Below are 22300 nucleotides of genomic sequence, written 5' to 3'. Positions count from 1 at the left end.
CTGATGGTCTAGATTGCTGAGCTGGAAGTGTAATAGTCGCTCGATACTTACATGTGCTTGAATAAGGTGTGCTGGAGTATGTGGTTCAGCTGAGGCATACCATGTGTCTGTCATGCATGCAGCCTGCCGTGCCGTATTTCCCGTCCCGCACACATGGTAGTCGTGGCAGCCAGAGTCTCAGAATTATAATGTAACAAATCCATGTTGGGCGGCTATTCAATAGGTGCGGCACACTTGCAAGCGCGCGTTGGGGTGAGTTATTGTTATCATGAACAATTATGTAGCTGATATCGTGTCTAAGTAATACGCTCGAAGCAGACGAGCCCAGTCTAGTATGAAGCCATCCTGTGTATGAATTACTCCCGTCCGTTCCGTCCATTACATAACCCTGTTTGACGCAAAACTCCGAAACTCAAGAATAGTTAATTATTACCCATTATGATTATAGCTCACCGCCATCGCACTGTTGCCACATCATGACCTTGCTGACCTCCATGGCTGGAGAAGTCCAGGTAGGGAGCCACGTGTCCTGGGCATTCCAGAAGTCCTTCTTGGCGTTAGGGCTACCATCTAACCACGGCTTGCCGCTTTGTCCATCCTGAAACCATCCGTTAGTGCCACCGACGGCGACATTAAGGATAAGATAGAACTTTTGATCAAATGGAGCACTTTTATCACCGCTCTGGGCCCAAGGGTTGTCAAGACGGGTGCCATTGCTGTTTGCAGTAGGAAAGTTGCCACGGTCCCAGAGAGAATCGTCGAAGTTTGTGTAAAGGACCTGCAAAAGGCGGGAGTTCACATAGGTGAACAGGTACTTCTCGGACCACTCAACACCGAAAGTGTTGAAGCCGGTGGAATAGGTGGTGTGAAGCGCTGGGCGCTTGACGTTTGTCCTCCACCAGCCATCGTTGGCGGTGTCAGGACCCCAATGCAAGGCCGAGGAAATGATGTTATTACCACCCTGGGCGTAGGTGTGGTTGTTTCCACGGGCCTCCATGATGTCGATTTCACCAGAGCGAGGCCAAGAGCCATATGTATCCTCAACAGGCATCATCCAGATTGCGGGCCACAGCCAGTCTCCTTGCGGCAACTTGGCAGTAACTTCAACACGGCCATACTTGATACTTGCGCCGACTTTCGTATTGATGCGGCCAGACTTTGTGGGTGGTACAATAGTAGCGTTACCAACCGTGGTGTTTGTTACCGCATAACAGTCCTGGGCTAGAGTTGAAGTACAGGTGCCATCCTTCAGGAGATCAATGACAGAGTCTTTCTCTACCAGGGTAGCATCTTGCAGAGTAGGCTTGATGAAGAGATGGCCATTCTCGACATAGACGTTTTCGTCGCCAGTCGTTGTCTGTTCGAATTCACCGTTACTGCGTATCAATCAGTATATAAAATCCAAAGCGTCTAGTGCATGGATGACTTACCCAAACCCACCAACCTGAGCTTCCTTTGTCCAAATATTCGTATCGACGCCTCCGGACCACTCTTCTTGGAGCACTAGGCAGTAATTGTGCTTGACGACACTGCGTAGACCGTCCCAGATGAGAATACCTGAAACGGCCAGACCAACAAAAATTCCAATAATTGGGAGAATAGTGACCCACTTCTCCTTGGGATCCTTCTTATCGAGCCATGGCTTCTCAACCTCGCCTTTCTTCACTCTTCGCGAGTGAAAGTATCTTTGGCCCCGGTCCACAGCTGCTTGTCCAAGAGCACTAGAGTTGTAGCTGGATGGCGGTCTCGATATAGCCGGCGAAGTGAATGGGTTGGTTGGACCGGTTCTCATGGAAGGTGCTGTAGAGGTGATTCTCTCGTCGTCGAAGGGGTTCCTTTCTGTGTTGGGAGTTCCTGTGCGGAACGCATGGCCGTCTTTTTCCATCGTGTTTGCAGATGTGCAGATGACTGGTGATGCGTTCTGAGGATACCAATGGTAGTGGAGTACGGATGTGTGGGGGATTATAGATGAAAATCAATATGATGATGGGATTTGAAAACGAACGGAATTGATTAGTTAAAGAAAAACTGAAATGAGGGACCCTCAATGAAGATATCCCAGAAAAAGACTTGAACGAAAGACAGCTGCACTTGGTGATTTGATATGGATTCCAATCGTCGTGCCGACGTAGGTGGGAGAGAGAGCTGATAGATAATGGAATCCCTGTTCTGGCTGGGACGTAGTGGCTTGGCTCTACCTGTACATTCGAATTGTACAGGATACCTCGCCGGGCCAGCCATGTGTCGGTCGGAATGGCTGCAAGCACTTGCTTGGTTTCCTCCGCGTTGGGATAGGCCTAGACTTGTGGGCCATTTCGATATATGGATGTAATGCAGCAAAAAGTTCTGGGTACTTACCAGATAGCCGGGGCTGGTCCACGTCTATGCTTCAGGTCGCCACGACCGACGGCTGGTGGAGAGGACTTCGGCAGACACGAGCAAGTGGTCGGTCAAATGGTCTTAGAAAGAACAGACATACAAGTTCATATTACGTTAGAAAGGTTTCATTCTATCATAATGCACTGGTATTTCCAGAGGTCACGTCGTCTCCGAAGCTTTAACCTTAGCTAGATTGGCTAGCCACAGGTTTCAGATCAGTGTTCAGCACGAAAGACGCGCTGCCGCTAGGCAATGAGCGCTAGTTAGATAAGTATACTTGAGAGATCGAAGCCTGAAGCCTGAAGCCCTGAACATGAACGGAGTGCTCCGAATTTAGCGCTACAATTGCCGCTGCTCCGAGCCCATGAGCTACACTACAGGAGATGCCATTCTCTTTCTGCCGCAGGTAGAAGTCCGCACTGATGATATCTTTGCAAGCTTGAGCTTTGAACCCAGGTTTCGCGGTAGAGGCCAGTTTTGGTACTAGTTGTCACGAGGGAAATTGTGAATTTCCTAAATGATCAGGACTGTGGCCGATAACAGTCGTGACAGTCTCGAAATGGAAAAACATTTAATATTTCCGATGCACAGAGCGATAATTCCCAGGTAGTTACACAACAGCAAGCCCCGCACTGCATCATTTGCTCCATTGCAGCTGTCACCAAAATTCATCATGCAAAATCTATCGGTCTGGGCCAGACTCGCTTAAGATGCGATGCGAGAGGCAATGCATGCAATCTGTCCGAAAAGACGAGACACATGCTGGAAGTTGGAACATGAATATCGCGCACTGCAATAGACGGACCGTAGTTGCTGCCAACCCAATGCATTCCTCGCGGTCTATATGTTCGTAGTCTCTCACACCACCACAGTTGTATGCAGCTAGAGACGCGATAATTATAGAACCAGGCATATTTCCACCAAGAGATTTCCGACATCTCTACACAACGCAATCGCACTTCTGCAGAAATCCCAGGACTTGCATTTGTAGCAGCATACATGTCACCGTGTTGCGGCGGACTAATGCTAGAGACTTTCGTCATGACGGCACCATGAGCCTAGTCTGACTTGCATGCACAGTATCTTCGTATTGAGTATGGATGCATTGTAAACAAGTGTAAACAAAAGACTAGGAGCCGATAACCCGTTGTGATCGACGCTGTGAAAGGCAACACTACTAGTATGCAATCTTCTTGGTCTTGAATTCGAGTGGGGCTGTTGGTGACCCCCGCGCAAACGAACGCATCCATATCAGGGCAGGGCAGGGCAGGGTACCGAGGGTACGTACCTGCTCGGGGAGTTGGAAAAGCGGCAAGAGGTACTCCGTAGCGCACACCATCTTGCGACGGTGCCCCTGTACCTGCAGAATGCCCTAGGAAATAACTCTAAATTGGCTTAGAATAACTTTCCGATAGGTGTGACGCAAAACTTATTGCTATGGCGTTTGGGACCGAGGCCATACCGTACTTAGTTGACCTGGCTTTGAAGCGTTTCTCCACGGGTATCATGTCGCTTTGACGTCGCGTACGGTAGAGAGCGGCTCCGGTTGAAACTAAACGGCCACCTTCACCACTATCATATCTGATGACCACCGTACACACCGTTCCGACCCAAAACTAAGAGCGGCCGTCATGTTCAAATTGGTCTGCCTGGTCCACCTCGGCCTCCCCTGGCTTCAGTCGGAGGCCACTTTGCAAACCGTCTACGGTCACGATGGAACAACCTGAATCAGTTCAACAATCCGTTACACTGATGTGTAAGGATCTTATTCCAGTTATTTTATTTCCCGGCTTTTGTGTCCTGTCACGAGCGACCCGAGTAGGAATTTGGCAATCCCTTGACCTTCAAGATGACACATCTTGGATGCCCGCAGCTCGCTTAACAGTCCATTCGCTGTTTTCGGCGCGACTTGCCAACTGCCAAGCGTTCGGTGCAGCAATGCTTGCGATGGAATGCATTATACCCTGAAGGAAGATACCAAGTACCAATACCATCGAACCCTACGTTTCCATCATGTCGGATCCTCGTGGATTTCATTTGGACATTGTATTGCCGACACCAGCCTCCCAAAAGATTGACAACAGTTGAGTTAGTGCATGGTCCTGAGGCGTCTTGCTCAGCCAAGCATGGCAGCAAGCCGTCCCCGTGTCTCTCACTTTAAGATGTCTCACATTCTGAGTTACGCAAGTGCCGTGAAGGCCGAGTAGTCTAGTGTATTTTTTCTTCCCCATTTTTGACCAATATGGCAGGTCGAATGAATGAGACACCACTCGTAGCACGTGAGACCAAGTACATTGTGTGAGATATGCGACGCCATTTCCTGCCAATTCTTTGGTCATTTTGTGCATCCAGAAGCTTGCAAATTGTTCTGGCGTGGTATTTCAAAGGATATGCACACTTTTATGATCACATGGAAATGTTGACCAAGTTTTCAGGTATGAGTACTTATCTCTTCGCAATCCCAAAGGCTGCATTGTTGCTCTGTTGCGATCCAAATGGGCCGATAGTTGGGCCTATCTACGGCGCTCCGCAGTGGCTTCGAAGCTGAGTTCTCACCGACTCCGATTATCACCACTCCAGTGTTGTTTTGCTCGTGATGCATAAATCTGATCAGCTAGGAGCAATGTGGAGAATGCACAGAACCAATTATTGCGCCAAGAGATGCATCTTAACACTATTAAAGTTCATGTATGATCGATTTAGTTCAGGTAATTACAAGCACTCACATAGATTTCTATCATCTTGCAGACGTTCTGCTTGGAATGCTTAACCAACGCATTGTATACAGCACCATGATGCGATATGCCTATGTTCGTATATGAGCCGTAGTGAGATTCTAGAAGTATTCTGTTGATCTTCTGTCGTTGGCCATGTCACTTCCGGGTGCACGATCAGGGTCCAATCGACACATTTTCCGTCAAATGCACATCTCACTCATCTATTATCGTGCATATGCAAGCAGGACTAGTACATGCGAGAGGCCCAAAGCACAACGTCATGTACGAATATGTGTCAACCTGCCACCTCGAAGTACCTATGCCCAAACAAGTATCCGGTGTTACGCCTCAGCCATCCACGACCCAATAATTATGCGGTGTAGCATGTCAGCTCACGCGGCAAATGCATGTCACAAAGCAATGTGACCCGAACACGACAGCGGCCTTTTTGAAAGCATTGGACACGCATATTATCCCGGGTCAAATTATTCGGAACAGGCTCGTCGACACCAATGACCCCAGCCTGCTCAAGGGCTGACCGCAATATGGCAGCAATGTTCGCTCTCGATGTGGTGATGTGGCGATACATTCGCGGAATGAATGGTGCCCATCCCGTGGCTTGAAGTCCGAAAGGTCCCTTAATCAGATAAGCCTAGTAAGTTAACACAGCATTTTGCCATATTTCAGCATCAATATATTTATATCAGCTCATTATTGATGTCCATGCCCGGCCAATCGTGAGGGATTCAAGCGCTGGTGGCTCAGTGAATCTATCGAACAAAGTGTGATACGAATCAATTGACTAATTTCCACATTCATCCTGTCTATGGATGAACTGAATTTGTTTGTGCTGGCAGATCTGTCCTGAGGGGATGTGCTCAGTGCTCTGCTCGTTGATCCGCGTCCGCTATGTCCCAGTAGGGACTGGACTACAGAGAAATCGTCTACCTACGACACCTATGCTAGTTTTATAACCTAGAATACTCATCAAATCAATCGTCTAAATGACAGGTCTTCAACACCAATTCAAGAATCTAGCACGTTCCAGAGGTAGTCGTCTGGCGATCCATTGTGGATAAAATTGCTTTTATTTCTGCAGCAAGAAAAATAGAGTTGGGGTTTTAGAGGCGCAGTGGTCAATCAATCTACGCATTGTTGTAGACTGTTCTAATAGGAATGAAATGAGAATGCGTAATATGATATCACTTCTCGTCGATCGAGCAATGTAACATATCGCAGTGCAAAGGACTGCCTCGCTAGCTGGAAACTTACTACCCTACATAGCAAAGCTTAGTTTCTCCACACAATGCGAGGCAGAGTCGATGAACCCAAATGTCGTGGGAAATTCTGGAAAAACCATTATGCTTTTATTTGAAAGATGAATATCTATGCCTTAGTCATGGTGTTTCTGGCCATTGCTTCTTAAGCACTCACACCACGTGGCGAGACACTACCCCTTAATACCACGCGGCCATGGTCCCAATCCCATCTTCAAGATCAAGTTTCTGTCTTTTGAGAAAATAGTAATTCATTGTAAGGGGTGCTTAGCGCGACAAAGCCAAAATCCCTTGAGTAACGGTCTCTTACTAAATCAGCCTCGATGGGTCTGGTCGAGCATCAGAGCCTCCATATCAAACTAGGCAACGACTCACCTACAAGACAAGCGTGTCGGTGAATTCTTTAAATAACATGGGGTCTGGCCCTTGGGACAACCTAGCTCGCCCGGCTCGCAAATCGACTTACGCATGAAACATGTCTTAGTCAAAGAGCCATGGTGTCGGGTTTCTCCATCTTCCAACAAGCTCCGGGTTGTGCCACATGAGTTACTCAGAAGACCGCCTTTTACCCGATATGTAGCAAAAGTCTCAGCCAGGAACTCCAGCAGCCAGATGCAGACAGCTTGCACTTTGCTGGTGAGCCAGAACTCAGTACTTACTACGACTTGATCCTCGTAGGAGATTCCACAGTATTATCATGTGTTGTTGTGTTGAAATGAACCTGATATTATGCCGTAAGATATATCCTGAAGTCCTATCATAATTCCCTATCAGCAGGAATATCACTATTATCGCATCGACCAATACGGTATTCTGGTATGTTTCCAATGCATCTCAAACATCGCATTAGAGGTAGCAAAACTGAAGTCGTAGTCCCGGTTCTTCTGTGAGAGTTATTCTCACTCACGCAAGCGATTTTCACCGAGTTGACGAACCTGTTTACGCGTCGCCCGTGCTCCACAATCCAGCATAGACAAACTTGGACAAACAGAACGAAGTAGGATTAGCTTTCTCGGGGTGAACGGAGAAAAGTCCAGAAGAAAGCAGGGTATCTCCCAAGGACGGGCTTGGGGCAGATTAACAATAACCTCATATTTCCTTCAGGAGTGTTGGGCTTAACCGCTCACCGCATATCTAGAACCCTTGGAGTATCATATCGTCCCGGGTGCCACCTTGATTTCTGCATCTTCAAGCATGAGGACCACCTTCACTCCGCCATCCTTTTTGTGCGAGTCTCAAGCTACAAACGCGGCAGTGTTGATGAAATGTGCCGAGGTAGATCTTGGCCTGTTGGATGTGGTATGCTTGGGTGTCGCACAAAAAAATATTAATTTCTTTTTATATGGCTTGCTGATCTAGGTAGGATTGGAGGAATAGTGAGATATTGCGTTTAGATAACCAGCTCTTCTATGATATCATCTTCAAGTAATGCACCCAAGCTTAATATTAGTATTACCTCAATACCGAGATACGCTAGTTCCACGTTGAACGTCGTTCAGTGTTTTATACATATTCCAGTACGGACTCGGGTCGTGGTTCCCAGCAAAGTTCCGCAATCTAGGATTCTGATTTCTTGTGCCAGGTAAATAAGTCTGGATTTTCTTGGAGAAGCTATTAATTTTATCCTTTTTAACTCAATAGTTCTTTCTCAAAAGAACCTAGCATCGATAGCTGAACGTAGAAGCACTGAATTCCTTTCAACTCCAAGTCGAAACCACAAGATTCCTTTGATGTTGAATCGCTTGCTTGATATATTCAGTACCAACCATGATTGCAATTGACGCAGCGGCACGTAGCATATCATCTTGACATGAATAATGGTGTATCGTGTCACGAACCAGGTGCAAACAACTACTCAATCGCTTCTCAAGCAGTGGGCACAAGCATCAGCGTAGTCGATTTGAGTGTTATATTTTGGCATGAGCAGAATTACTCACTTTTGGTACATTAAAACGTAGACATTTTCAAAGGTACCTATATGTCACCCAAGGGGTTCAAACGGTCTAGTGTTCCTGCGTCAGATCATAACAACTGATTATCGAGGCTATAAGTTTCGGAGTGCATCTACTCTGCTATACACTGCTTGACGTTCCGTATGGTATGTTATAGTACGACTCTCGATATATCATCAGCTACCAGAACTAAAAGAGCACCTACTTATTTTTTATCCTCGACTCTCCATTCTGTTGGCATGGGCGACTGCCTAAATGGATCGGGGTCCTGGGATGTCCCAACCACAAGCAAGCGCCGAAAACGACCAAAATGCAACTCAAGATTTCTAAACTCATCCTCCACAGATTTAAATACCTCCTCATTCATTATGATAATTCCACTGAGATCACTATTTCGTCTAATATTATGCTTGGGGAATTCAATATCATCAACCGTAACAGGCACCACCGGCAGGTAGTTGCATGCCTTGATCCGGACTGCAGCTCAAACTGCTTGGACTCTAGACACAGCCTGACGGCATACTTGAGTCGACTTTGGTTCGGATTTGCCAAACTGTTCGAGATCGTCGCTTCGGCCAATTGTCGATATGCCAGGAAGATAGACGGCCCTAGATGTGTCAACTACCTAGACCAAACGGAGCATGGCTAGCCAAGGTAAGAAAGCTTTCCTGGATGACTTCTATACATCTGGATCCCCAGTCGGTGCCAGAGATGCAGAGTCGGTGACCAAAAGTCAGATGAGTGGACTGGCACCTGAGGATTTCTGGGCCGCTGTGAGAAGGTATGAGTGCTGATATTTCACAAGCTTTGGTGCCAGCCAGGACTTTGCCAACGAAGCTCTAGAAGCGATCAACGTGCAACGAGTACCGAGTATTACTGCACCATTCTCGAAGCCGAGAAGGAGACCGCAGCGAAGCAGGACACAGAGTTATTGACAAGAACACTCCGTGATACTCAACGTTATGGATCGACTTTCAACCCACCTACAAATTTTTCATCGGTGTGGAAAACTGAAGATGTGTCTCAGCGTCAGCCAATGTCTGGGTTTAGAGGCGGTCGCCCAGGAAGCATGTTCAGATGACGCAGAAGCTGACATTAATCAAATATGGGCTGCAGTTGAAATAGCAATCAGTGTAATACAAGTGATGTTCCCAGAGGCCTGAGGAGACAACAAATGGCGTTAGCTGGAATGAATTTCTCCACGCTATGGGTGATGCTCGGTTCACCGGTCATTGCGTCGGGACGATCAGCAAACTCGTCCATTTCACCATCTGGAGTCAGTATCGTGTTTCACCGTTCACACCCGTGTGCGAATATTGACAATGTGATGCTGCAATCTATGGGCAAATGAATGAACAGATTGTTCGGGTAGAGGCGGGAGAAGTTTGTGGTAGCTGGATAATGGACATGTATCATTCCATATAGTCTAGTCTAAGGTTGGAGTAGATATTCCCGTTTGATAGTTCCAGGTGGGAATACACAACCCATTCGTGAAATAACCGTGGTTCTAGGCCCCGAAGCACATGGAACCCCAGGGTATCCTGTATAACGGCCGCCATGAACGAAAGCAGAAGTTGTGGCTGGCGGCATGGCCATTGCAACTTCCCATCTAGACTAGAGGTCAAAGTGCCCAGAAGCTGAGGCACAATGGATGTCGAGGCAAAGGACAGCACAGCATGGTTGATTGCATTATGCTAGCGTTAAGGGCAACAGGTTGGTCGGTAAAAGTATGATTTTCATTTGGATGCAAGCGTAACATGGAAGTATGAGTGCTTTCAACACACAAGACAAGACAGGACAATGAGATGCGAGAAAAGCTTAGAGTGAATAATAGAGCGTCATTGTTCAACTAATGGGGAGATCGTAAAAAGAGCGAGTACACACTGTGGGCGTTATGTATTCTGTTAGTCTAACCTAGACTAGAGTATTCTGCTAGAGTATTCTGCTAGAGTATTCTGTTAGAGTATTCTGTTAGTTTTATTGTGAGGATATTCTGCTAGACGGTGGAGGCCCCCAAACGTTAATGCAATCGACTAATTCTGGAGGCTAATTACTTAACTGTGCTAGGTTAGTCTAGGTTGACAGTGAATAAGTTACAGCGGGTTATCCACTAAAATGTAGCTGCCGCGTGCTGACGTCGCGTCTCGTTCTAGTTTCCAGCTCCGTTCCGAAGCTCTCTTAGCTTTTTTGGGGGCTTTGCTTTGCTTTGCTTTGCTTTGGTGCCCCGAACACCACCACATTCATTCCGACCAAGACGACTTAGAACACATTGTAGCATTAGAAAACGATGGATTCTCGGTCCCCATCGCCGACTCGCCAGCGTTATGCTCGTTCGGTCACACCGCGCTCACGACACAGCCGTTCGCCCTCACCAGTCCGTCGCCGCCGCTCCCCCAGCCGATCTGCCACCCCTCCGAGTCGTCGCAACAACAACGGGAGACTTCGCAGTGAGAGCAGGAGCAGAAGCATAAGTCGCACTCGCACCCGCACTCGGAGCCGGAGTCGCGACCGCGAGAGTCGCCCCAGAAGCGAGAGCCCCCTGAGGGGAAGCACCAAGGTTCGTAGAGCCTCATCATCAGCAGAACAAAGAGAAGAGACTTGGCTTGCTAACAGAACATTGCATCGTGGCAGATCGTAGTTGAGAAGTTGACTAAGAACATCAACGAGGATCATCTACGGGAAATATTTGGTCAATACGGAAGCATCAGAGATCTTGATTTGCCCATGAACCGACAATGTATGCCACACCCGCACCAGCCCCCTCCCTGTTGCATAGAGCTTGCATAGAACAAGGTACACTGACACGAACATCAACTTTGTCTAGTCAACACAAACCGAGGCACTGCATACATTCTCTACGTCCGCGAGGCCGATGCCGAGGCGGCTATTGCCCACATGCACGAAGCTCAGCTGGATGGCGCCGTCATCAACGTCTCCATCGTTTTACCCCGTCGCAAGTTCTCAGAATCTCCCCCTACAGCGACCCGGGGAGCCAACATAGACCCCCGCGTTCCCGCTCCCGGCCCCAGGGGAGGACTTGGGGGAGGAAGAGGGCCGCGAGGCGGTGGCTTCGGTGGTCCCTCGTTTGGGGGAGGACCCTCAGGCGGCCGTGCTCGCTCTCCTCGCTTTGGCGGCGGTGCACGTGGTGGAGGAAGAGGCCGTGAAAACAATTATCGTCCCGGCTCGCGTTCCCCCTCCAACTCACGTTCCAGATCCCCTCCGCCTCGTCGCGGCCGCTCCCCCTCAGATGACTCGAGATCGAGATCACCTGCCCCGAGAAGAAGAGGTGGTGGCCGTGGTGGACGTAGGGACAGCTTAGACGATGATCGTGACGCTCGAAGACGTAGCCCCAGCTACGACAGCTACCGCAGCCACTCGAGAAGTCGTGGCCGCGGTGGCCGCTGAACAACAAAGCCAAGGAGAATAGAAGAGATAATTGGTTGCATTGGGCTGGGCGTTGAACGGATAAATTGATACCTATGTGATTGGGCGGAGGCACATAAAATACTGGGGTATGGTGAGGTTTTCTCCTCCCGGACAATGAACAGACAGACTTTCGTTGCATTGCCATTGGGCCAAGTTTTGCTTATGTGCTACAGACCATTGCGCCTTGTTCCATCACTCCATACACAAGCTCACCAGCTTGCGGCCTAGGCTCTAAACATGACGTGGTTGATGGTTGCTGATTGCCTACGCTATCGAGCAGAAAGGTACGAACAAAATTTGATTAGTCATATTCCTCCTTTGAATGCGATCTTTCCAATCATACCATCGGCGTTTGCGGATCATGTCAGCTGGAATCGCCGCAGGTACAAGTCAGCAATACCACGTCGGATGATGTCAGAAGTGTATATGGGCTCGTGGGACGTTCATGCGGCGCGTGCATACTGGTGATTGCCTCACCTGGGTTGTTCTGACTGTATGGCAGGGTCGCTTTTTGGAGCCGCAATAGGACGGAGGCTCATATCTTAAGTTGAGAACATACGCAGTCCTCTCCAATGCAAAGAAGTTCTCAGTATTATTGCTGCATTAACATGGCTGCAGATCATGCGTTCTAACCCGCTGTTTACTGCCTGCCCACCAGCCCCAAGGATCAAATCCGAATATGACATCTCATCTGGCCCCAACATCATGTACTTAGTTGGAGTTAGAAACATGGCTCCTCCGGGACCGGTCCCGAATATCTTGCAACGTTTCCGAGCCGAGGCCTTTCCTCTGCCGTAGTTGCGCAAGCGGAATTCTATAGCTATAACGGCCTTGTGGAATTTGGTATTTAGTTTCCAGCCTTCAATCCTATTAAACTGGTATTCATGATCTCACCTCGGCATGTGATAACTTTTGCCTCAACTCACCAAAGCGATAGGAAAGGTTATTCATGGTATTCGCCGTACGGTCCGGTACCCACTTTGTCTCATCCTGGAACGATGAGCGCTCCGCTCAGTGACCATATCGGCACGCTCTTGCAATTTACTCGGAATACGAAGGTTATTGTGGCTATGGGAAATTATATAATCTGAGCTTGGCAAGCCAGGTAGGGGCCATGCCTTGCTAAACTTCAGCCCTACGAGTATTGCTACTAGTTTAGTCATCTACTAAATCCTCCAGAATAGGCACCCGAATTCTGTGCTCTACGATTTGGCACAGACGTTCCTTTACAGTAACCATTCAAGCTGGATTAGCTTGATTGTGTTTTAAAAATAATGGTTGAACATGGAACTCATGCACAATCCTTGGGCTTTCTCTCTGCCCGCGCACGCCGCATGAGCCCCAGGCATTCCCAAGATGATGTCAGTCACAATAACTGTTCTTCTATCTGAACCTCATGGATTGAAGGTGATAGGCTGCAGCTCATCAGTGTCAGTCCCGATCGTTTGGTACGACCACTCTCAAGCATCTATACTTGGATTGCGGATCTTCCAGGATCGACTAGTCATAGACATGTCCTGTAACATGGCTTGACATTCCCATGAACTATGTTGCCATAATGGGGCTTTCAAGTCGCACGGAATGATGTGGCGGCGTTGTCTCTCTTGGGGGCTATAGTGTGACTGCTCGTTTGGAAAGTTCGTGATGAACAAAATATACTCCACACTGATGGATACTCGGGATATAAAGCATATGGTTTGCCTTGCAGAGTTTGAGTGATGTCCAGACAGAAACCCCAGCAACACCAATCCATTCAGAACACACATTCCCTCTCTGATTCTACATACATCATATCAGTATCATAGATAGTGTTCATCAGAATGCTACCTTTACAGCATCCGTCACCACATGGCTGTCCCCGGCACCACCGAGGATTCGCCACGGAAGACCTGAAGGTCAACACTCCCTTCTCGACAGCCAAGAAGTCCACGGGATTCCTGGCCCACGAGAATCCTTATGCCAGCGGTGATTCAAGGGCTAGAAATACCACAAGCCAGTCTCTTGCCCGCCTCCAGAAGCATATGGATTCACGCCAATTCCCATACCCTCCTCGACCACCAACACCAGGTCCTGGACCACGGGGTCCCGGCCCGTTGGGTCCTCCACGACCCCCGGTGCCAACTCCACCTCCCAGCCCACGTCGATCGGATCATGTCGACTCAATGGGTGCAGAGCAGTCCCAAGCCATCAAGCTCTACATGTCCATGTGGATCGCCGTAGACGGCATAAAAAGCTATTTTCTCCGAGGCAGCTACGACAACTCGTCCGAGTCCATGTACCCGTTACCTAATCACGGCTCCATGCCACTTTACCTCTGAACCGATTCGGAAGAATTCAAGCTTGCACATTTCTTATATCACAACTTTCCTTTTCGTTTCCTTCACTTCTTTCAACCGATCATCTGCGAATGCAATCTACCAATTTACCTGCACGAGTCCCAGGTTCCATAGACTTAGACAGGCGTCCACTCGCAGTGGACCCGTCAAGCTCACCAGAAAATTCATAATTAGCTACTGGTCCCGGAGATCAGGATGCAGAGCGACGTTTGGCCAAACTCGGCGCAAGGGATCTACCCCACTGTGCCATACGACAGGACCCGATATCTACGACACCGCCCCCACCATTGCTGTGCCTCCCGGCCTTGAGATCGCAGAAATACCATAGCTGGTCTCTGGCATCCCTGCACCCAAGTCGGCACCGCTTTCATTAACCCGCAACTGTTATGCTTCTGGATGGAATTTTTGTACAGAGCACTTTCATTCCTTGCTCTCCATTTTTTTGTTTTCTACTCTTAATATTCTCGGATCCTTCTCCTTCTTTTTGGGGCCCTTTCTATTTCATTTCCGTCATGTTTCCCCTTCACTTTTTTGGCGCATCCCATGATTTCTATTTTAGATCCTAGCGGGGATTTTCTTTTTCATCTTTCTTCTCCTTCCAGGCAGCCGCTTTTGCAACACAGCGAGCCCCGGAGGAACTGGTTTTAGACTAGACTAGAGTTTTTCTACGCGGCCTAGCTTTCCTCACGGGAGGCGGATGAGGCTCAAAAATGCTTGTTTCACTTGTTTTCCTTCGCAATCTGGATTCGGGTGCGCATGTGTGTCAGCAATGCAAGGAACAGACGGGATCTGCGCCTGCATCTTGTCATGCAGGGTCAGCCGCCCGTCATACATAGGGCTGAGATGAGGAGGGGGAACCCGTTGTTTAGGGGTGGGGGGAAAGGGCGCAGCTCGCTTTTGGCAACGGCGAGCTGTTCTGGACTTACTGTAACGATGATTGATAATTGAATTCAAATACCTTCTTTTTGTTTCTTGGTTTATTTGAGATACTCAAATGCCCTTCTGCCTGCAGGACTACTAGTTTTCTCTTTCCGCCCTGTGTCCTACGTTGAAGCGCATCGTCACGAGACACGCCCTGGTCTGTAGGATTGGCGTAAATGGATAAAAACAGAAAAAGGATATATATATCAAAGCTTCACGTGCTTACCCACCCGAACGTTTCAATACTTTATTTCGATACCTAATCGCAAGACCTGCTGACTTGATACCGTTCAACATGGGCTTCTGCAAACGTTCTGTTTGCATATAAAACACACCGGATAGCCCATATCCTCAATGGAAGATGTAATTGTGAAAAGAATTATGAACGTAAAAAAGAATATGGATGATGTTACATAATGGGAATCTATAAGTGAGTGTGGCTAAACGAGTTGATACAGTTGGTGCAACGCTAGTCAATCCTTCTTGTCCACGGGCTTCGTCTTCTCGTTCCGCCCAAGAGTCCTGATAAGCCCAATACCAGCCTCGGTGCTAGAGCCCTTCTCGACCTGCTTTGTCCAGAAGACATCCACGTCCGCCAGGCGGACCGACTTGCGGCGCTGCACGGCACCAACGTCGAGCATCTCGTTGGCCCTGTTGGCGGCCTCGAGCTCGTCCATGTACTTCTTCCTCCGCGCATAGCGCTCGTGGCGCTCCTTGCGCACCTCCTCGGACCCGACCCTCTGCAGGGCGAAGCGGATCAGCGCCCTCAGGACGAGGAAGATGTGCTCGCTGACGAAGATGGTGATCGGGAGACTCCACCATTGCACGCCGCCGAGGGCCTTCCCGAGCACCGTGCTGCTGGCCCCGGCCTGGGTGCCGAACATGTGCACCACGGCTGCGGTACATATGCTGCCCAGCCAGGTGAGCGTGTCGAGGGAGTGTATCCAGGGGCCGATGCCGTCGGTTCTCACGGGGTGGGGTCGCTGGTGCTCGATGCAGATCTTGAGGAAGTCGGAGCGCAGCTCGATCCAGTTGTTGACGAGGAAGCCCACGGAGACGAGCGGCCACACCGGGGAGAAGAGGGCTAGGTATCCGAACTGGATCACCATCTCGGAGATGTCGTCCTGCACGTTGTATGACGGCAGGCTCGCCTGGCGGCGCACGCTGCGGAGGAACGCCTTTTCGGAAGGGTCGTCGCCGTCGAGACTCGAGAAGTGAGATCGAGATGCTTTGTAAGCGTGATACCAGGACTTGAGCCGGTGCATCACGTAGGGGACGACCATCTCCTCGAACATGTCGGACAGCTGGCCTGTGAGCGTCAGGGCTATGACCTCGTTCCGTAGCCGGTCAGGGTCACGTTGGAAGAAATGGTGGTCGAGCGGTTTGCCCAATGTGTTGGGGAGGAATGCACCCAGCCATGGCACGATCTGGTTGCCCAGCGGTATGTAAACAAATGCGGTAAGGAGAATGGGGAGATAGTTGACGATGAAGCTCAGTACAAAGAGTTTCTGGGTGAGAGACATTGTGAAATAGTCCTGCGTACGATGATTCTCAAACTCGGCGAGACCCGTGGCGGCGTCCTCGAGCAGAGAGTTCATGTAGGGTAAGCCTGCAGCGAGAAGGAGGGTTGGCAGGTATTCCTACGACTTGTTAGCATACAATTTGTTGGAAGTGATGGCTAGTCATACCAAGTACTGCTGGTATGGCCCCTGGTAGACTTCGGATATCAGGACCTCGATTGCAAAGACCATGGTAATAAGAGCACCCAAAGTCAGCAGACAAAATGCCAAGAACGGTATCTGGAGTGACTGTCGAGCAATAGACTTCCATTTTGGATAGTAGTGACTTGTCCTCCCTGAATGATCGACAACGATTTTGTCATAGATGAAATTCGGTCTATTCGTCTTTAGAGATGCAACACCTTTCACGTTCCATCGGATGCTCAGATCAGCTTCTTGGATCTTCCAGTATTCCAGGAATACCGTACAGCCAAAAAGGGTGAGGATTGCGTATACGAGAGAATACTTCGGAAGAAACGCCCATGCCAGGATGCCAGTCGTGGCTGGGAATGCCAGGAACAGGAAGTAAGTTTGCATGTACGCAAAATAGAAAGCAACCTGGGAAGAGTCAGCGATGGTGACACAACACGCAACATAGGCTGCCTACCGAAGAGCCAAACAAATCGCGTATTTGGTCTAGATCATCCTTGGAAAGGAGTATTTTCTTGCTCAGGTGTTTAAGAAGCTTGCGATTGGCGGGTTCGTTATGAATCGGGAATATTGATTTGACGTTCTCCCATTTACCAAAGCCAGGTATGATGCCTGCACCACCGTTCTCCTTGGACCAGTTGACCAGATGATACACGGAAAGAATGCTCTCTGCTTCGAATGCATCCTTGACAAGCTGGCTTTTGCTTCTCTTGTCTACTTGTGGCTGGGTTTTCGTGATGCCGTACAGCCAATCCTTCACCCTGAGTACTGTCAGTCCTGGATTGCCTAGAGTTCCAGAAAAAAAAAATCGTAGTCGTACCTTGATTTGTGTATCTCTATATTCAGAAGTTCAGGTGGTGCTCGGACGAAGATGAGAAGGGAGCGATCTTCGCCAGCGCGGACTTCACACTGTAAACCTGCACCTTCAATATCTGCACATAGACGTTGGACCTCCATAATCGCAGTATCCTCATCTACCAAAACGTCAATACTTGTTATTCCACTAAACCTGAGCTGGGCGATACGTACCCACTTCACCGAAGTCGTAGTGAACTACATACTTGTCGTTATAAGTGAGACCGCTCCTATCATCGGCCCGCGGAATATGCTGGGGGAAAGTATCGGCCCGCAATACAGAGAAGGTGATATGCTCCTCCATTTTTGCAGTTGACAAGCAATCAGTCCGTCCCGAGGGTTCTAAAGCGGTCTAGAAAGTAGAAAGAACGAAATGATTGCTGTTGTCAGATTTGAAACTTGATGCCGTCTGCCGGCGCGTACCCACATGGCCTCCGTCAGCCCTGCGCTTATTCGGATATCCGGCAGAGACAATATGTGGCAACATGCACCGAAGCATTGACCACGTATACTCAGCAGATAGGCATGAATTTAGACCTGAGAACATTTTTGAAGGATCAAGCTAAATTTACTATAGAAGCCGTTTGGAAAATTGGTAAGGAAAGGGTATCAAAGGATTAATTGACCGGCTGCATTGTTATTGTGGAACCAGAAGCTATAGTAAACTCTTATTGAGAAAACACCGCTTCTTGGGGAACCTCTCGGCTCGGAGGGGTATCGGAGCCCTTTCCAGCCTTCTCCTTCTCAGTGCGAATCTCATGCTCAAGCTCTTCGGTGTGCTCAGCCCGTATAGTCTGAACCGATTTCTTACCCGTGATATCCATGAAGATCGCCTTTGAAGTGCGCATAAGTGTATGTCTTCCTTCGAAGACAGGAAAGATGCCAACCGCGCCGAGAGAACAGAAGATCCAGATGATGCCAACAGTGACCCAACCGGTAAAGAAGGGCTTGGAGAAAATATACGAAGACCCGAACATCGGGAATGGCCAAACAACCAAGAACGCCAGTGTCATGAAGACAGTGGTCCATTTAGAGATTTTGCTTGCGCGCATGAGCTTGCTCTGTTCCTCCGCAAACTCGGTGTCAGTCTCAGTGTGACCGCCGACAACGTTCTCAAGATCGACGCCAGCGGTAGTGGCAAGGTCGTGGTCGTCACCCTTCCGGATTTGCATCATCGACACCCAGTCATAGTGCTGAAGTCCCAAGCCGAAGGATAATAGAGGAATGATGATAACTGGCGATAGAAGCGCAACAACTACAGAATCTGTGAGTACTTGGGAAATTTTAGGTCAAGAAGTTGTACTCACCATTGCCAGCAAGCATGGGGTTGTTAGAGCCGGTGCACGTGACGTCAAGAGCATTACATTCCTTACGGGCGGTGATAAGCCATGCGATGAGCGCGAAGGCAAGTCCAAGGATTGGCGATAGTCCTGCCGCCCACTTGTTCTGTCCGTTCCAAACAAGAGTCAGAGTTGCAGGTAATACAGCAGAACCAATGACGACACCCATCATCAAATAAAGGTAACCCATAGATATCCCTGCGTAATAAAGACCAACCGAGAAAGCTGAGATGAATAGAGCGTATGCGCAGACAATAAAGTGGGACATCCAGATCAGTCTCTTGCCACTTGCATCAGGCTTAAAGTAGGTTCTGTACAAATCATAAGTACAAATAGAAGAAACGGCGATCAGCTCAGAAGATGTCGCGGATGTGACAGCCATGAAGACGATGAGCAGAGTAGCAATAGCACCGCCACGGCCCAGCAAAGCAACAGCAGCGTATGGCAACACAAGACCAGCCGAAACATCAGCATCTGACATACGGTCGGGATAAGTCGGAAACACTGGAGAACTTTCCAAAGCCAACGCCGAAAGTCCCATGGTGGTTGCGGTCAGCCAAGGAATTGCAAACCAGCTCAAGCCGCCAATGATATAGCCGGGGAGAGCGTGAATTGGTGATGCAGCAATCGCCTTGTTGTAATAGCCATTGTCCAGGAAGACAGTACCGAAGTTACCAACGATGTTGATCACAAAGAAGATAACGCCTTCTTGAGATCGCATGGTCAAGTAACTTCCTTCAGCGTTGCCCTCGACAGGGTGATCGAAAGCAGCCTGCACAAGCAAGTCATAGACAGCCGATGGAGACCCGAGGGTATCAGACGTCGCATAAGCAGTTAGTGCAAATATGATAATGATGATCAACAGGATGAATGTGTGAATCCAATCCGTCAAGATAGTCGCTTTCAGGCCACCGACCAGCGTGTATGCCACAACACCTACAGGCAGCAAGAAAATAGCTGCAATCTGACTCATCCCGGTAAGAGCAGAGACAGTGGCCGAACCTCCCACAATCAACATCAGGCTGACCAAGATATTGGTTGCTAGCGCAAACACGGTGAAGACGGCGTGAACCCAGGTTCCATATCGAGCTTTAACGACTTCGAGGTATGTATGCGCATTCGGTGCACGTCTCTTCAGCTCAATGGCAAGAGTTGCGAACAACAGGATCTGGACTGTGGCACCAGAAGCATACCAGAAAGGACCGGAGACACCATATCGGTAACATACGCCTGTGCTTTGCAGAAGTGTCGCTGCCCATGTCCATGATGAGACGACTGCAGACCCAACTAGACCACTTTTCACTGTTCTTCCAGCAGTGTTGAACATTTCCGAAGTCACAAGCTCAGAGTTGTATCGCCGTAAGACAAATGTCACGAGGATCTGTACGGTGATAAATGTGAGCAGACAATCGCGTCTTGGTAGATGTGTGACCTACCATGCCTAAGGCGAATGCGAAGCCCAGGCCAAGGACTATGCCATAGCCCACACCGGACTCTAGAGGTGGGTTCACCATTTTGAAGTTGTGATGAGTTGCCCACGGATTGTAGTTATGGCAAGTTTTCACACATTTGGATGCGAATGGTGTGAGAAGGCCAGGAGTAAACTGAACTGAACAGCAGATAAGCCTACCATTTAAGTGTGAACCACGACTTCAAGGTCTTGTGCAGATCTCAACTAAGACAAGCAATGCTCCGACATCGACCAAAGCTTTTACAGCCGCCAGAAGCCATGGCTATTGGTTGAATGTAGAGCCCTCCATCGACCCCGGCTTTCACCAAGTCGGGTCCCAGCATGCGGGACAGCGAGGCCCCCACAAGCTAAGGTCTCACTGTATACTACAGTACTAGCTCATCCGATATATCTTGTGGATAAGCTTCATGGTTAGTCATGAAACAGATTGCTAATGTCGGGGAGGACAACAGATAGGCTTCTCGTAGTACAGACTAGCCGCAGCTAACAGGGTGTATTTGCATCTTGGCGATAGTTTGTGGCCCATAATCTTTTGATATCTGAAAGTTTGAACCGACAGACGCATGATAAGCATAGCATATTGCTCGATTCAAATGACTACCGCCTTATGACAGCCAATAAAATTACACCAGAGTAAAGTGACAGGGCTGGAAAGCGTCCGATAACGCGTGAATCTTATGTTCTTTAGGTCGGAGAGTGACAGCGGTAGTTGCTGCCGAGGAATCTAACGTTAGTGTGGACTGGTTTTCGCGTCCCATGTCGTCAGAAAGTGCGATAAAGAACAGCGGCTGTTCGCTTGCACAAGAGGAGATGCTCGTTTCATGATGGAATCTCGTCAGCGATAAGAGCTATGAAAACAAATTGACCAATCATGGGTGTTGGCGACGGCAATGTTGTTGATAAGCTTGCATGCAGAATGATTAGAATCCTTGTTAGTGGCGCGACGTACCAAGGGTATGACTTCTAGGGTTCGCGGGGTGAAATGGCTAACAAAATGGTACCCAACTCCCTATTGGCGCATGTCGCCCGAGAAACATTTGTCGTCGATTTAATTTCAGCCATCGAGGAATCCAAGAACCATGATTACATACTTTATATTACCCATGGCTATCTCCCAAGGAGATGCGATTTCGATTCAATATTCAACATCATATAGGAGATAAGCGAGCTTCTAGCATGCCGTAATATACAACTATGCCGTGATGGTGTTCAAAAAGTTGTTATTGAAATGCAGTACTCGTGTAGCGTGAGCACACATGTTCCACCATGGGTGTAATGTGTCAGCTCTAGGAGGGTGAAGTTGCATCTGTCGAGTACAAATCGTAAACGTGTGCCCGAACAATGGACAATCTTTCATACAAAATCATTGTCAAAGGCAACGCATATATAAGCACAGTGATGTACTGTCAATACACACATACTACTCTTAGTCTAGCAACAACAAGGGCACTCGAGCAAAAAAAATATTGGAATGATTTTCGCTAGGATATGCTCACCAGCATAGAATATCAAAACAACCAGCAAAAAGAGCACGATGACCAGTGCCGGGCTCGATCCGGCGACCTTCAGTGTGTTAGACTGACGTGATAACCAACTACACCAACCGGCCGTGGAGATGGTGTTGACACCAACCCAGATTTTGTTGTGAGAGAGTCCCGTGTAACACGTACTATGTTCGTAATTCTGGCTGCCCAGCCTACAGATTTGTCAACCCCGCTTATTACGACGCTCACTACGGTGCTAGTTGGGCGCTGACCCCGCTCCTGACTCGAGGCAATAAACGAATAGGAATATATCGACTCAATAGTTCGATATGCTCAAGTCAGGAACTGAAGTGCAATCAATAGAGATAGACCCATTCGATGTGGATTTGGCGTTTTAAGCTTGGTTTTAAGCACGTGATAGTGCAAACAATGG

General features: G+C 48.7%; 5 protein-coding genes and 1 non-coding gene across 6 annotated transcripts; 2 read left to right on the top strand and 4 right to left on the bottom strand.

Annotated features, from left to right (window-relative positions):
* Positions 1–442: 442 nt before the first annotated feature.
* Positions 443–1885, bottom strand: BKA67DRAFT_526463 (putative beta-1,3-glucan-binding protein; the record flags this gene model as incomplete). Its single annotated transcript, XM_046098757.1, has 2 exons — positions 443–1376; positions 1431–1885. The coding sequence occupies 2 exons, from the start codon at positions 1883–1885 to the stop codon at positions 443–445; spliced, it is 1389 nt and encodes a 462-aa protein (XP_045952545.1).
* Positions 1886–10612: 8727 nt separating this feature from the next.
* Positions 10613–11730, top strand: BKA67DRAFT_663899 (uncharacterized protein; the record flags this gene model as incomplete). The annotated part of the gene is made up of 3 exons (XM_046108272.1): positions 10613–10882; positions 10957–11062; positions 11150–11730. 3 exons carry the CDS (start codon positions 10613–10615, stop codon positions 11728–11730), a joined length of 957 nt encoding a protein of 318 aa, XP_045952544.1.
* A 1841-nt stretch (positions 11731–13571) lies between these two features.
* On the top strand, positions 13572–14069 carry BKA67DRAFT_663898 (uncharacterized protein; the record flags this gene model as incomplete). The annotated part of the gene is made up of 1 exon (XM_046108271.1): positions 13572–14069. One exon carries the CDS (start codon positions 13572–13574, stop codon positions 14067–14069), a length of 498 nt encoding a protein of 165 aa, XP_045952543.1.
* A 1154-nt stretch (positions 14070–15223) lies between these two features.
* On the bottom strand, positions 15224–18221 carry BKA67DRAFT_582999 (calcium-activated chloride channel-domain-containing protein). Its single transcript, XM_046104040.1, has 5 exons — positions 17747–18221; positions 17538–17691; positions 17175–17478; positions 16697–17125; positions 15224–16648 (listed from the first exon to the last, which is right to left on the bottom strand). The coding sequence occupies exons 1-5, from the start codon at positions 17874–17876 to the stop codon at positions 15482–15484; spliced, it is 2184 nt and encodes a 727-aa protein (XP_045952542.1). The 5' UTR covers positions 17877–18221; the 3' UTR covers positions 15224–15481.
* Positions 18222–18240: 19 nt separating this feature from the next.
* BKA67DRAFT_541018 (Sodium:solute symporter family-domain-containing protein) lies at positions 18241–20426 on the bottom strand (the record flags this gene model as incomplete). Its single annotated transcript, XM_046100858.1, has 3 exons — positions 18241–18827; positions 18880–20293; positions 20349–20426. The coding sequence occupies 3 exons, from the start codon at positions 20424–20426 to the stop codon at positions 18241–18243; spliced, it is 2079 nt and encodes a 692-aa protein (XP_045952541.1).
* Positions 20427–21918: 1492 nt separating this feature from the next.
* Positions 21919–21992, bottom strand: BKA67DRAFT_t168. Its single transcript has one exon. It is a non-coding gene; the product is annotated as a tRNA-Val (tRNA).
* Between the last annotated feature and the right edge of the window lie 308 nt (positions 21993–22300).

This window comes from Truncatella angustata (genome assembly GCF_020726525.1).
Source record: "Truncatella angustata strain MPI-SDFR-AT-0073 chromosome Unknown BKA67scaffold_10, whole genome shotgun sequence".
Classification (NCBI taxonomy): domain Eukaryota; kingdom Fungi; phylum Ascomycota; class Sordariomycetes; order Amphisphaeriales; family Sporocadaceae; genus Truncatella; species Truncatella angustata.
Note: the sequence above shows the minus strand (reverse complement) of the source record. Positions and strands in the feature narration are given on the sequence as shown.